The 16,068-nt window shown below is 33.2% G+C and overlaps 1 protein-coding gene across 1 annotated transcript in view; it reads left to right on the top strand.

The window, feature by feature from the left end:
• The window catches only part of LOC139098841 (neuroglobin-like), a 127,443-nt gene extending 112,976 nt beyond the window's left edge, over positions 1-14,467 (top strand). The window contains exon 4 of the mRNA XM_070651183.1: positions 14,017-14,467. Coding sequence (XP_070507284.1) covers positions 14,017-14,292 — 276 coding nt within the window. The 3' untranslated portion in view covers positions 14,293-14,467. The remainder of the gene's footprint in view (positions 1-14,016) is intronic.
• Positions 14,468-16,068: the final 1,601 nt, after the last annotated feature.

Raw genomic sequence — 16,068 nt, 5'->3', positions numbered from 1 at the left:
ATGTTGGGGAATGGTGAGCTTTGATGATGTAGACATGACATTTTATTAAATTATTTTGTTCTGAGTTTTGATAAAGGTGTGTTGGAGATTACACATTGGACATTAGTAAAAGCTTGTGGATTCTTTGTTGAAATTATGTTTTACATGTCACTGAGGATTTTGATAAGATTAGTGTTATGATTTGTTGTGACTAGGCATACATGTTAGACATGGATTGTATGAATTAAGTTGTTCAAATTTTAGAAACTAATACTCATAGTCTGATGAAGATATCTATAAAAAATAGCAGCTTATTAAATACCAGAACTCGAAATAGACACAAATTGTATATGGAATTGAGTGGACTAGAACTTGGCTTGAACCGATTTTTTCACAAAATCCGTGTCGACGTCGAACTTTGAATAAGACTCTAAGAACTGTCACCATGAACTGTCATTACTTGACCCATGATTATTTACTTCCTTGGCTGGGGTATATATGAGCCCACCGCCACGCCGTCTAAAACAAGCTATATTCTTCGTGACCTCTACCAATTCTGAATTTTAAGGACTTAAGCGTCCAAGAACATCCAATTTAGATATTGCTTGGTCTACCTTGTGAAATATTTGTTGAATGTAGGTTCGTAGCCAGTCTTTTTTTGGGGAAGTAGGTCTTAAAATTTTATAAATAATATGGATTGCAATTTATCGAGGATTCAGGGGTTTTAATAAGTTTTACAAAAATAAGAACGGAGTTGATCTTCAATGCCACCTCTATCATCCATGAATACGTCCCTGATTCAAAAACGCAACAAAATTAATTCAATATTCCCGGAAGATAGAAAAATTTTCCGGTTTCTGATTTTGACGTATTATTGTTACAAACTTCCTTAGAAATAGCCCAAAAACTTTTCATTCAAACTTTTCGGAAATTCTATTAACATTCATCAATAAGGCATTCTGATATATTCATATTTATGAGGAGACCTTCTAAGAAAACTTAATTTAATTTAAAACTTAAGCTTGAAAAGTACAAGTCCGTGAGTTGGTCTATAATCTGGTTCTAGGCTGTAGTGGTTCTAGCTGGAGTTAATATAGAGACTTCAAGTAAAGACTCTTGGTGGGTTTGAATGACTCTGACCAAGGGTCAGGCACTCCAATGTGCTGTATTTTCAAATAAATTCAATAAGTACAGTATGTACAGTACTGTACATTTGTAATTTCTGACTTTTGGTCAGTATCAGTCAAATCGACTTGGGGCTGGATTATTGATCGATTACCTGATTAGTGATATTCAAGAGTCAGACAATTTGGTTGGAAACTTCACGTTCCCAAAATGTATGCCAAAGTTCTTAAAACAACTCATCATGTAATAAAATGGAAACAAATCATGTGGTTTTTATGGCAACATGTATTTGTAATCATGAAGAAAGAGAGAAAAGTTCTAACGAAAGTGTCCACTACGTCAAACAATGAAATTAACCACTCTATCAATGCTTGAGTATTACATATAAGAACTAGAACAGAGAGGAAAAACTGTATAAAATTGAAGAAGACATAATGGAAAAGCAGAAAATGAACTTTTTTTTCTTTATTGATGGCCATAGAAATCAACAAGAGTATTTAGTAACTCTACAGGCAATTTCCATTGTTTATAAATTGAATTTCAATCAAATATCAATCTATCTATCCTGAAGTATATTTAGAAGTAAATTGAGAATGGATAAATAAATGATATACAATGAATATGAAGTAGCTAAAGGTAAACAATTAGATGTGATGAGAAAGTATAGCAATTTACTCTGAACAGCTTGTGAATTCTTCCTCCTTTTTCTCATTTATTTGTTGTTGCTGAATGCACAATGATAAAAATTTGTCGAGTGAATATTTTATGTTGATAACATTTTAATTAAGCACTTAAATAATAATACGAAATGAATAACATAGCAATAGCCCGGAAGGAGGGGAAATAAAACATTTGTTGGATTTTCATACATTAATAATAATGATAATAACTTGGAACTGGGGATTTAATAAAAATGGATTGAAAGATTGGATGTGTTGCTTGGTAATGGGATTTGTATGATTGTTTGTGATGATTGCTTTTAGTCGACATTATCAGCTTTAAACGAATAGGACGATATGGAAAGTTTCATGTTTTGCCGTAAAAAACCTGGCAGACAATCAGCATACTCATCTAAATGAGCGTTTTAAATCAATTTTTGATAAATATAATTGAACATACTCAATTTTGTTGTATACTCATGATAATGTAACCCATGAGAAGGCTGTTCGGGAAAAAGTCAAAATCAGCAGTCGCGTAGTCGTCAGGGTACTCTCACGTCTTTGTTGAATTAAGTACCTTGGTTCAAGTACAACAATAAAAGCTCTGCAATGATCATTGTATGGAGAAGGGAAGTTTAAGCAAGTGTACTGTCGTAATTAAGTCTGAATCGCAGTTTTTGTTGGGTAATCAAAATACAGCTCAAGCTTTAAATTTCGTAAAGTCGTTAAAATTTGAATCTCAAAAATATGTTGAAAATGAAACTTAATTTAAATGTTAACTATTTACGTTGTATGAATATCTGTCGATGACAGCAAGCATTGTGCCACGCCTCCGGTTGCTCACTAGGTAAAATCACTGACATGTATTTCAGAGGACATGGGTTCGAATCTCTCACTAGAAACTTGATTTGAAGAAACGTACTTTATCTCAAGATCCTTACAAGTTATACGGTTCCTAACAGTCTTGTCGTTAACTCAGCGACGTAGCAGCGCTTTTGTCATTCCCAGGATTGATTATTTTACTGTTTAAATGTTATTTTGATACATAATAACTAGAGTCTTGACCTGCAATTCAGCAAAATGAGCAATTTTATAACAACTTGTTGTCCCATGTCTTACGATTTACAAGTGGACTTCAAGCTCCTTTATTCCCAAAATATGAGAATACCACCTTAATCTATTTATGTTCCCATAAATTCTCCAATCCACATAAACTGGCAGGATATGATCAGAAAGAGCTACAAAATAAAATTACAAGAGCTTTCTGCCTTTTTCATTAAAATGGAAATCATCCAAGGATAATTAAGCTTAATGATTAATAAAGCCAAATGAACTGCTGCTTATTTTGTAAAGCACGCTCGAGCATATTCTCCAACAAGCCATGTCCTACAGCTAAATATAGTTTCAAAAGTACTTTTTGTTATTTTATGATATTCACGAGTGCGTTATATATAGGAAATGTATTCATGAATGAGTTTATAAATAGATGCACAATTTGAAAATCGATTCCATTATGATAATGATGATGTTACTATCTAGTATCGATTTTACAATCAATCTAGGAGTGACGCGTGGAGGCAGTTAATTTAATTGAAAAATAATAAGAAGGAAAAGGTCCAAAAAAAATTAATTTTTCCTTTTCCTTGCAGCAGTTCCTCAAATAGCTTGAAATTTGTGTTTTGGAAAGTCATTAAACCTTCTGTTTGTTGGCCTTCAATGCTTTAAAAAATATCAAGCAATTTCCTCAATCGACAGGACATACATCTTCACAAGTCAATACAAAGGAAGCACTAAATCACAATAAATAGTTTCCACGAGCACCCATTCAGCTATTCTTCCTTTATTTCGTATTTTTATATACACAAAATGTATGTTTGAAGATTCATTCATGCGAAAATTCAATACTTTCTGCTTCCTTCACATACTTACATGTATTTAGAAGTAAATAGGCTGATATGCCTAATAAATCTCTCACGTCATTCAATATTGAGCCTGATGCTGTAAATTCTTTTTATTATTGGTTAAAGGAACATTTTAATTTTAAGGCATACCAACGTCATATTTCAGTCTGTTTGATGATGGCTTTAATTTAGGCACTTTGAAATGGTGAACGAATTATGTCAATCCACACATGAAAGGTATATCGACATCACCACATATGTGTCAGCAGTGTGTTCAAACGCCTCTCTCAATTTGACTTGTTGAGATGGATATCAAGAAGAATTTTATTTAGGTTTCGAGTCGTTTCGTTGCCCTTGAATTACCACAAAATTCATCAACACTGCTTGTGGGTGATGATGTGGTTATACTTTTTGATTGGTAATTGAGTTACAGCTTGGGTTTTTTGTATTTTAAAGGGGGTTAGTCATTTGGAGTATTCTGCTTTTGGGGGCTATTGAGGCATCTGAGCATCTCTGAATGTTGTAAATTAAGCTCCGTAAGTGTCATCTGAGCTAAAAAGGCGCTTTAGCTTCATCGATTGTACTTTAACGAAGCATTTAAAAGAGAGATAACGTATCTTAATGTCCAGTTTATGTTTGAACAATTTCAATATCATTTTTTAATGCAAGAGATTAGAGTCTCAGTGGCTCGGGGTGATGTAGTGGTTTAGTAATTCAGGACCTAATTGTTGCAACACCGACTCTGCGATCATTGGATCGAGACGACTCGACAGGGAAAAATTTTTAAATGTCCTTTTACGAATCATATGTTGTTAAAACCCGGCCTACAGCCTTCCTTTGCATGCTACATGAAGTAATTTCATCAAAGGAGTGGTTCTAATTCTCACTATATACTGTAGGTTAACTGAGTGTAGAGGTTCACTCGTTAAGCAATTATGAGCTCCGATTCAACCTAGTACAGCTTTGGATCTCAATGGCCTAAATAGATAAAGATTTTCCGTACTAGTCATTGAGTACACTCGCTCAAATAAGAGTACTCATGACTAAACTCAATCAATAATATTGAGCATGTTCCTTGTCTGTTCGGGTTTCTCAAAAGACAGCCAAAAAAGTATTTTACCAATCCTAATCGATGATATTTCTCCTCTATAAATATTCAACTTAACAGTATACATTCCGTTAAATGAGCTCATGAATTGTTAAGCATCTGCCATTGACGGATATCATCATATCAAAATTTAATTTACGCTTCTGTAAAAATAAATTTGCTAATAAAACCAATAAAATAAAATTTATGGTATCGAATAAATAAATGCTATACTTCCATCTCTCATCACGGCCATTCCTCAAGTAAACTCAACAAGTTTATTTATTCTTCATCTTTATCCATTTCAAATTTCTCTTTTTTTCGCCTTACTTTTTGGATATTCTCTCAAGCCTTTGAAATATCTATGGCATTAAAAGACCGAGCAGCTAGAAAAGTTAATTAATACGTGACGCGCTTCAAATGATTTAATTTTTGTCATGAACAAATTTCTTACGGATATTGTTCAGACATTGCTGAGGGTTTCTCATGCCTTTCCTCGTCTAGGAAAAATTACTTTCTTCCGGATGTTGTGTTCCTCACTCTCCTCGACATTGATAGTTTTGTTGTTGCTTTTATTATGGTTACTCATTTGTTGGCTTTCATATTGAGTTTTGTGCGAATATGTTGTGGAGAGAATTAATTAGTTAGAATGTATGTTTTGTGTAGACATACATAATAGGGAAAGGTAGTGAAATTTTGTTATTCATTCATCAATAATTTATCAAAACTTCATTGTTTGAATGTTAAGGATTGGCCACTTATGATTATGAAGGAGTGTCTTCCGATCGATACATGATGAAATGTATCTACAACGGCGACAATGAAGCGATAGTATACTCTGAACGGTGAAATGGGATCAGCTGTCTAAATAAAAGAGCGTTGCTCATTTTAGCCATTAGTCCTGGTTTAAATCTCAGGTCATTTCTAATATAGCTATTCTACCATTTCACTGTTCTAGTTCTCTAATAGACAATGATCATATTCAGCTAACTTAGCGTACTCTTAATTACTTACTTTGCTGGCCGTACAGATCAAGTGTGATCCATGGCTTCCCTCAGTCTGTTTCTGAAGCTGGCTCTATCGCTGGCTACCGCTTGCTAATTACCAATTCCAAGTGTGTATACTAAATTCTTTTTGTATGTTCAGGTTAACGATGCTTGGTTTGTGTGATGGGCGACATTTTGAGATTTCTGGCACAGAATGTGTCTTCATTGCATTCTCTGAATTGTAACTAGGTAGAATTGCTACAAATGGTTCATCAAGTCTCACGACGTATTTGTGTCGATGTAATTTGCTTAGCTTGTAAGAGGTTCGAATCCCACTATAAACTGTGTAAGGGTCAATAGATTATACCTTAATGAATTATACCCTTCAAACGTTATACATATACTCGGAACTAAGTGATAAGCAGGATGGCAGGCAATTGGAGAAAATAACCAAATATGGTATGTACAACTTAGTTCTAAGCCCTTGAATTTTGTATAAGGTCGAGTCAACTCAAATCAATTTCTATATTTCCGAGAATTCAACGAAGCAACTGTAAGTTTTACATGACAAACGAGAATTGACACATCATCCTGCCACTGATATAAATTGAAAAAGACTGCTGTCAATTTACTATTCTACTAAAATGCCTAAATAGCTTCAATTAAGTTCTGCAATTTTTCCTACAAATCCTAAATAGACAAAGGAGTATGCTCAGGGGTATGGTCACAAAATTGAGCATACTAAGTTATATTGATTGAGTATACTCATGAGCCGGTTATGTTAGATGAGGATGCTGATTGTCTTACAGTGAATATCATCCAAACCTTTAATAAAAACAGCAACAAATCCAATATGTTTATCAATAAATTAACAAGTTTGTCGACATTCCACCAAAAATACCAAACCCAAAAATAAGGAATTCTTCTTTATGAAAACATCAAATATTTTTGTGTGATTGATAGGAAAACAAATATTACAGCGTAATAACCAGCAATAATCTAAATAAAAAACAATAATAATCGAGTACTTTTATCATGCTTACAAATAGAATAAAAAAAAGCACACAATAATCGATTAAGCATTTATGAACAATGAAAATAAATTATGAAGCATAACGAAAATAACTGTGAACATTTTTGTTTATGAGAAATGAGAAAAAGATGGGATATTTGTAGCAGAGCTTGTGTAAGCAATAATCATTTCTCGTTGATTCATCGTATAAATAAGCAATATCATCAACACCATGCATTGTAATATATTTTCAATATCTGCTGGATATTTGAAGGCATGGCGACATTGAGAATAGAAGAATCTGGAGAATTATGTGGCAATTTGTCAATGAATTGCTTGAAACATGAGGATGGAATGTGTTAATATTTGGTAATGAGGGGCATTTTCTTTACGATTTGGACATAGATTTTACATAAAATGAGAATATTTCCTGATTTGTTTACCAATAAAATGGTCAAAGAAATGCCTTAAGTTATCATCAAAATGAAAAAACTTTTGGATATTTACGGTTATGTATGGCTTCATGCATGAATGAAATGGATTTGTTATTTAAAGGAAAGGAATCAATAAACAAGAAATAAAAATAAGAAGGAGTGATGTATTTTTATAGGAAATATGGATATTTTGAGAGATTTCATGCCAGGTTGATGGATGTGTGGTATAGGGACGTTTTTAAGACTTTTGTAAGACAAAAATACCAATATTTTGGCTATTAGGGATAAATTCTCGAGACTGACACCGAGCTCGAGACCAAACCAGAGAACCAGACCCAGACAGAGAATTAGCCCGAGACAGAAGACCAGATTGAGACCGAGAACAGGACCAAAACAGAGAACAGAACCGAGATAGAGAACCAGACCGAGATAGACAATTAGACTGAGACCGAGACAAAGAACCAGTCCGAGAAAGAGGACCAGACTGAGACTGAGATCAGGACCGAGACAGTGAACGGAACCGTAACAGAAAATTGGATCGAAATAGAGAACGGGACCGAGATAGAGACAGGGAAAGGGACCGAAACAGATAACAAAACCAGGACTTTGAAGGAACTTTTCAAAAAACCTCCAAAAATTTAGAAAATGAGATTAAATCTTGCTATCCTTGCTATATTGTGATCCCTTCACAGCTGGACTCATGGACCAGCCTCTTTTCTACTCGCATTTTGTATGAGTAAGTCGATACCACTTCTAGCTCGGTTCCTAGCCAAAAGCAAGTAATTACTTAAAAACCAAAGAAAAGTCTATTAATTATAATTTTCCAATCCTGAATTTCATGTCCTCTTTGTACTAAAAAGGGTACAAATCCCTTCATTTTATTCTCCATCAATATCACTTTGACATGTTTAAATGACACAAAAGCAAACCAATGGATTGAATGCAACGTGATAATGTCGTTAAGATAAAGGCACAAGGACAAAATCGTATTACGACGCAAAATAAAATGAACTCGAATTAATTATAATTAAGATTAGCTTTTAATGTGCATGACTCTTCTTTTTTACCAAAGACATAAAAATTCATCAAAAGAAATTTTCTTTATCAAATTTCGTGTATCAAAAGTAATGAATTAAGAAGAAAACCGAAATTAAAAAAGACTCAAAGCCTTAAAAAACGGAAACGCCGTTACATTCATACTCGACTGATTATTTGTTGAAGTGTTTATCGTATTAAAAATAAATTAATCTTATTATGTTGATGAACAAACAAGAAATGGCAACAACATTGTCCGTAATCGAATTTCTGGAAATGTTAATTGAAAAGTTTTCAGACTATGAATTGAATGGATGACAAGTTGGGAAATGTTATTGAAGGGGAGTATCAGTTAAGCATCATTAAAGAAAAGAAGATGAAAATTGCGATTTTATTGGATTCTTCATTTTGTTAGGGTTGGCATGCAGGTAGAAATAATCGCTGAAAGCTCACGAAATCACGGCTTTCACAGGTGACTCCTTCCATAGGCTGTCACCTTCCACCGATGTTCTGTTTTGGAGCAGCCACCTTTCACCCCTTCAGCAGGTTGCCAATTTCCACTTTCGCAGGTTGTCACCATTCACCGGACCATCGGTAGATTCTCACCATTCACCGATGGTCTTTTCCATGGTTGTTTCTTTCTGTAGGGTTCTTCTCTTTGCCGATGGCCCCTTCCGCTGGTTGTAGTCTTCCGGATTTTCCAAACTCACAATTCAATCAAGAGTGTGAGTTGGAATGTTTAGACACCCATCTCAATCCTCTCCCCCTCACCCAACCCTCCGCTCAACATACAATCAGCATAGCATGTCCGCATTGTACTCATTGTCTATTAGGATTCAAATACGCACAAAAACACACCCATGTTCATGTTATCATTTCAACCTTCAAAAAAATGTATGGGCTTAGCCGCAAATAACGTTCCATTTTTTTTCAAAATTTCAACGGAAAAAAATAATTTTTTTCAAAAACATATTACTAATTATGTTAATTAAACTAATTTAAAGCATGATTTGCTTCCGTAGAGTAATCTAATCTTAAAAAGGAACATAAAATCTTTATGCTTTCACAATTGAAATCATAATAAGCACATAAATTTAGCGATTTTTATTAATTTTTCTGAAAAATTTTCAAAAATGGAACAAAAATTCACACTCAGTAATTGAGATATTTTTTGAATTTTTGCATTAATTAAAGCACTAATCATAGCAAATTATATGCCAAAATGTTGGTTTTATGAATTTCTACAATTATAACTATCAAAAGTGATCCTAAAAAGTTCATCTAAGGAGAAAAATGCCTTTAACTTCAAATTACTGAGTGTGAATTTCTAAACGGCCATGCCCGCATAAATCGATAAGGAAACGTTTGGAAATTACGTATAGCCCTCAATTTCTCTCAATCTCCTCTAGACCGGTCTTCGATTTTGTTATATAATTCCTGTTTTCGTGATACAAAGCATTACAGTGGAAAGAGAAAATGCATTACGTAATTTACAAACATTTCCTTAAGAATGCCATCAATCATAGTCCTATTTGGCATTTTCTGGACATTAAAAATACCTCCTTCCTTTATTCAAAATAGAAATCGGGTCAGAACGACCATTGAATTTCATTATAAACAAGAAAAATTCAAAATTCACAAAAGATAAACAAATTCCTTAATCATTCAAATTGAATTCATGATTATCATTGTTATTGTTATTGCTAAATTTTTTTTTGTTTTGCTGACTCAAAATAAGAATAAAAAATCATTAACATTAATGATGTTGAATTATTAGTAAGTGTACTGGCATTCATGGAAATGAATGAAAGAAGCAATTGAATGACAATTATCTTGTCACGTTCCTCCATTCTTCTCCCTTAACACGACAAAGTATTTTGATAACATTTTACAGTAGAATGAGGATAAAATGTGGGGATTTCATGTAAGTCAACTATGGCGTCTATTGGTTGGGGTTAACTGAATTACTGTTTTTACGATTCTGTTCTCGTAAAATTTCATGTTACTGATTTTATTATTATACAGCTCTATACAGCTCATTGAAACGTAATATAAAATAAGTGGAGCTTTGGTGCTATTTATATGAGTAGTGAAGCCACCTAATCATTAATGTGAGAATCCCTTTTATACAAAGACACTTACATTTGATATGAGATACTGCTTGAAGCTTAATTTTATGATTGAAAGAAGAAACTGGGATAAAAAGATGATTTGTAGCTTTTTATTAACTCGAAATGGTCATGCTAGTCCTTGGAATTGGGGTTTATTGAGATTAAATAGTAAATCTGAATGGATTTGAGAAGATTTTCTCAGTTTTAACACATTTTGGATTGGTTTAGCTTCTAACTCAATTCTTATCAGTTTGTTAATAAGCAGAGCATTGTAGTTGTGAAATTGTAGCTCAATTAAATGTTTTCTATACAGATTTTACCTATTCACAATAATGTTTATTCGTCAGAATTCAAAAACAGACTAAATATTTACATGAAGGAGACTAACAGCTACAAAAGAGAGAAATCAACTATAAAAGGGGAAAATCAACCAAATTTAGTTGCATTTATTTCAAATATAAAATGACCGTTGTCAAATTCACAACACAAAATCAATCAATCTACTTTAAATTCATCAATAAATCAATCTTAATGTCCATTCCTTCCAAGTTCAATCTAAAATCACGAAATGAATCTCAAATTTATGTATCCAATGCTCTTTAAACTACGGCACGCGCTCAAATCTCAATTGCTTCTTGGAAGGTTTGACTTACTGTTTCTTGAGTTCATCTGATTACACGTGTAGGTTGAAGTCTATTATTTAATTGATGGATATTAAAACGTTTTCTAAATTGTAGATTATTTTCTGAAAATTATACGCAAAAACCCTTGAAGCATCTCTTTTGGAAGCAAATATTTTTGATTTTAATTTTAATTGCTTGAGCAATTATTGTATTTATATCTGAATTGGATGGAAAATGGATTGAAAATTTGTATAGATCAGTGTTGTGAAACCTTTTTCGTGTCATTGGACACCTTGGTGGTAAGCCACCATCATAACGTACATGGCAAGGATCTCCCTGCTCCTGGAATACGCCCCCGCGACATGTGATCCACTAGTGTGTCACGTCACATAGTTTGGACAACACTGTGTTGTACAACATGAATATAATCAACTTTAACAATAAGAAACTCTTCGCACTTCCAATTTAGTTCAGATCCGATAAAGTTTGGTGATAAAAATCAATTGATGGAAAAATGTTGCTTCATCCTTCACAAGTGAAACTTTACCATTCTTGACACACTTTTATATGAAGATCATTAACGATAAAAATGACTTTTTCATCACACGTATGAAAATAAAAGTGAAACTTTTTTCAAAAGAGCTCATTTAATTTTTTTCCGTAACCACCTACACGTCATTTCAAAGAAGATGAGAATTTGAAAAATATTATCATCACCGCTCAGTCGTGAGGACGATATAATTTGATGTGTCATTGAAGAATATCGAAATGTGTCGTGAAATTTTATGAGATTATAAATGAATTTCTAGGGAAATCATGTCCTCAATGATATTTCATTTCTTTTTTGGCATTTTGACAGCCAATGGCATTTTTCTATAAATATTTTATGTTTTTCGTGAGTTTTTTGGAAATTCTTAACTCAAATATGCAGCAATAAATATGATGAGTGTTATGATGAACGCACCCGAGCAGCACAATGCGTCACCTCGGATATGATGCACGGGGCTGCAGTATTACGATCATCACGTACATCACGTCTTAACTACAATACGACGACGTACCGGTGGGTAAGAACAATCTGTACTTTGCGAACACTCTGTCCTGTTCGGGATAGATCATAGCTAGATATGGAACTAGCCAAGCCTATCTTAAACACATTCCACTAGAGTCAGCACCAAAAGCTGAATCTAATCCTGACTAAACAAAATTGAAATATGTAAATGACTTAAAAATCGATTTACATTGAAATTTCATTCATTAAAATGTTAAGTAAAGCAACAGCCGAGAATCATAGAGATAGGAAAATTAAATATAGAAAATATATTTCTGAATTTACTTGTCCACCCACACAAACCACAGAGATAGCAAAATTCAAATTATATATGCTGGTAAAGTAAAATTGGATTTTGGAACTTGATTTTTGAAAAGTTTGAGGTAGGATATTTTGTCATTATGAGGTTGGGTCGTAATTACTGATTACTGCTTTCAAAGAAGCATAGGAACAAGAGTGTGAAACTGATCTGTTTTTCAGCTGTCAACGTCTTTATCTATTAAGTTAAGTCAAAATATTAGATACCTTTCTAAGAAACTAAATTGGGACTCGAACCCACGTCCGCTTAATTGCCAAGTGCTCTTACTTACTGAGATATCGGGGGATATTGGGGATGGTTGCACAATGCTCACTTAAACTTTCTTTCTCTAAAAACAAAACACATTCCACAACTCTTATCGCTATATTGACCTGAGTCACATAACCTTATGCGCTTTAGTAATTACTGTTAGTGCTTTACCAGCATTCACTTTCTCTTCTTAAATATAAGATTTATTTCAAATACAGATTTTTAATTAAAATCTATGTCAATGAATCACTTCAGTGCTCCATTTCAAATCAAAGAAGAAACACACAAGTGAATCTAATTTTGTAGCTAAAAATAAATTATGTAATAAGCTTTAATAAGAAAAGAAAAAGCTGTGTGCTGTGTATTGGACAACAATAAGAAGAAAGGAAAATTTTATGAATGGACACAAAGTATTGTTCAGATTATTTGAAGTCGAAAGATGTGTTGGCAGTAAGGTTTGTGGAACTGATAAATCAAATTTGAACATCACAAAGTGGTTAATCAACTAAAAATTTGGCCTCAGGACAGCGTTACTTTGAGATGGTTCCGGATTTAAATCGAATCAGGCATCAAGTCAGATTCATGCCAACCTGGTCAGATTCTGGATCGATTAACCGACTTGTGATAATATGGACATTTTAACAATTTTTGATCAGTTCCACATCCTGGCTGTGACATCACAAAATGGTATGCATTTGACATTTGGTCTGCTTCGGAGTCATACTTCGGCTACTCCAATTCAAAAACAATAGAGTCAGATAATAAGCATTTTGTTGTAAGCTAAGTTCTACATAGGACTATGAATAGTGTTAGGAGTAAGTATATTCAGTCAGAGTGAATACATCTGAGTACACCTGCCTTACTCACTTACTACCAGGTGTAATTATCCTGTCTGTAGTTGCTTCCTTCCTCCCTGTAATAATTTCTTAAAATTTAATCAATAATCCACAAAAAAATGTTATACTAAGCATTAATAGCGCTCAAAATCGTTTAAGGAGGTCAACTATTATGTCAAAATACTTCCAGGCTACACACCTGAAGCACAAACTTATCTTATAAAAATTTAATTTACCTTTGATTATCTCATTGACACCAGCTGACTCAAAATTAAATTAATATTTTTACAGCACATGGCAACTTTATTATTGTCGTTTAGGTCAGCAAAATTGAACAACAAAAAAAAGTTCGAATCGATTCTAAAAATAGAAATCGAGCGAAGTTTGTCCTTCAAAAATTGGTCATTATATTACGTAACAGCTACTATAAATGAGTACATCCAAAGTCATAAAAGTCAATAATTTTTCCTCCAGGCCAGGACACATGCTCTGCCACATAAAAAACATAATAATTCAAAAAAATAATTTTTATTCCTTTTTTTCTTCCTTCCTTTTCATGTACCCATCGTGACAATGCCCAACCAACAATGTGAAAACTGGAAATAACAGAAAATTGAAAAGCCTTTTTTAAAAGCTGTTTCAGATACATTAGGTGACCGTTACACAGAGAATGTTGAAGGAATTTATAAAATCACAATAAAGTTTGTAATTGAGACTCTCGTTGAGGGCTTCGAGAACGGACGTAAGAATCAAAATCACTTAGGTAATAAAGGTGTAAATTCAACTTGTAATAGTAATGTTAATGGTGCCAATAATACAACAACAACAACACAAAATGGTGATACTAGCTGTAATTCAACAACAAAATCTAATGATGCATCATGAGCATAAGATGACATAGAAGTGATACAGTTATAATGATCATCATTCACTATCTATCTATTCATTTTGATTACAAAAACTCGACTATTCATTTCTATTCACACTTTTTTGTCTGATTGAAAGGAGGGGGGATGGAAATGCTAGGGAATGAAAATAGACTTTTTGGATGAATTTGTTTAAGTTTTTTGGTATTTAATTAAATTGGGCAAATTAGGAGTATTTCCTTGTAATAAGAGGCGATTCTAAGTGACTTACGATTCTAAGTGACTATAACTATGTAAGAGGCGATTCTAAGTGACTATGACTGCCGTACTGGCGTTTGGTTTCGTTTTTCGAGACTTAAATGCTACACATCGACAAAGACTCGGCTTTAAAAATTTATCGATTGTCCTGTTATTAAACACGAGCTAGAGACCTGTCCTGTTTTTATAGATCTTGAGCTCGAAGCCAACTCGGATTTTGTATGAAAAATTGAATTTAAGTCAACTAGATTTCGAATAAGATTCTAGTCAATTTCAAGCTCTTTTTAAATCACACTCAAGTGCATCCTTATGGCAATGACGTCATAAAAGCATACATTACAAAGCATTGATGAAGGCCAAATGACCATTATTTGACGATTTTTCGAAAAACGGCCATAAAACGGACATTTGACCGTCATCACAATGTCGTGACAAAAGCTTCCACAACATCTTTGTTATGATGTGCCGTTATGATGTGTCGATCGAGATATGTAATTGAAATGTAGCTCATAGGATTAGATCGGCATGACTATGAGTTGGTGTCAAGATTGGATTAAACTCGCGACCCCTAACAGACATACATTTGTATAAAAACGCATGTTTTGAGTATACTCATTAATGTGAGCATGCTCTTTGTATGTTAGGGGACTATGCTAAAGTCACTTACTACTTACTTCGCTGGCCGTACAGATCAATTGTGATCCATGACCTCTCGCAGATGTCGCCTATAACTGTTTTTATCGCCGGCTTCCGCCTGCCAATTGCCTATACCAAATGCAATGCTGTCTCTAAAAGGCTAGTAATCCATAGAATCAGAAGAAATGTAATTATAGCGCCGAATGACCAATGCTTGATTTTGGAAGCCAATATTGAACATCTACATATTGTTACAAATATGTAACAATATTTCAATTTAAGTCAGTTAAGTACATACCATAATTTTTTATACCAAACGAAAGGTTTGAGCCTTATTTAATATAAAAAAAAAAAAAAATTAATTTGATGAAATACACAACATTTTCATTCTCTAGCTCTAAACCCCTTTTTCTAATACGATTTTCTTTAATAATATGCGAAGAACAGAACATGCCATGTCCGCATTATTAGATATATGATGAGCAGCCAAAGGCAATGAAGAGAAATAATTGAATTATTCATGGAGTGATAGCACAAAAAATAAACCATTACATTTTTTTATATATAGACACACATATAGTGGATGGAAGTCAGTAAAATATGTGTAAAAGAACCACCTTTTAAGGTTAAAATTAAATATAAATGTCCTTTTATTATTAGAAGCTTTATAGTAAGTACTCGATGTACTTAACATCATTAACAACCCGGACATGATAAATTATAGAAGATTTAAATTAAAATATACATAAATGGGAAATTTTATACATGAGAACTTACATGGAAATAACAAGTAACACGTATGATGAGATAAAAGAATAATTATATTATTAAAAAAAAAAAAGAAATTATTGTCTATGTAATTTTTTTCTTATATATTAGGACAACATGTTGTTGATTCTTC

This window comes from Chironomus tepperi, unplaced genomic scaffold, assembly GCF_022539635.2.
Source record: "Chironomus tepperi strain 1889 unplaced genomic scaffold, CSIRO-AGI_Ctep_v1 contig_37, whole genome shotgun sequence".
Lineage (NCBI taxonomy): Eukaryota > Metazoa > Arthropoda > Insecta > Diptera > Chironomidae > Chironomus > Chironomus tepperi.
This window is presented reverse-complemented; position numbering and strand designations above follow the sequence as displayed.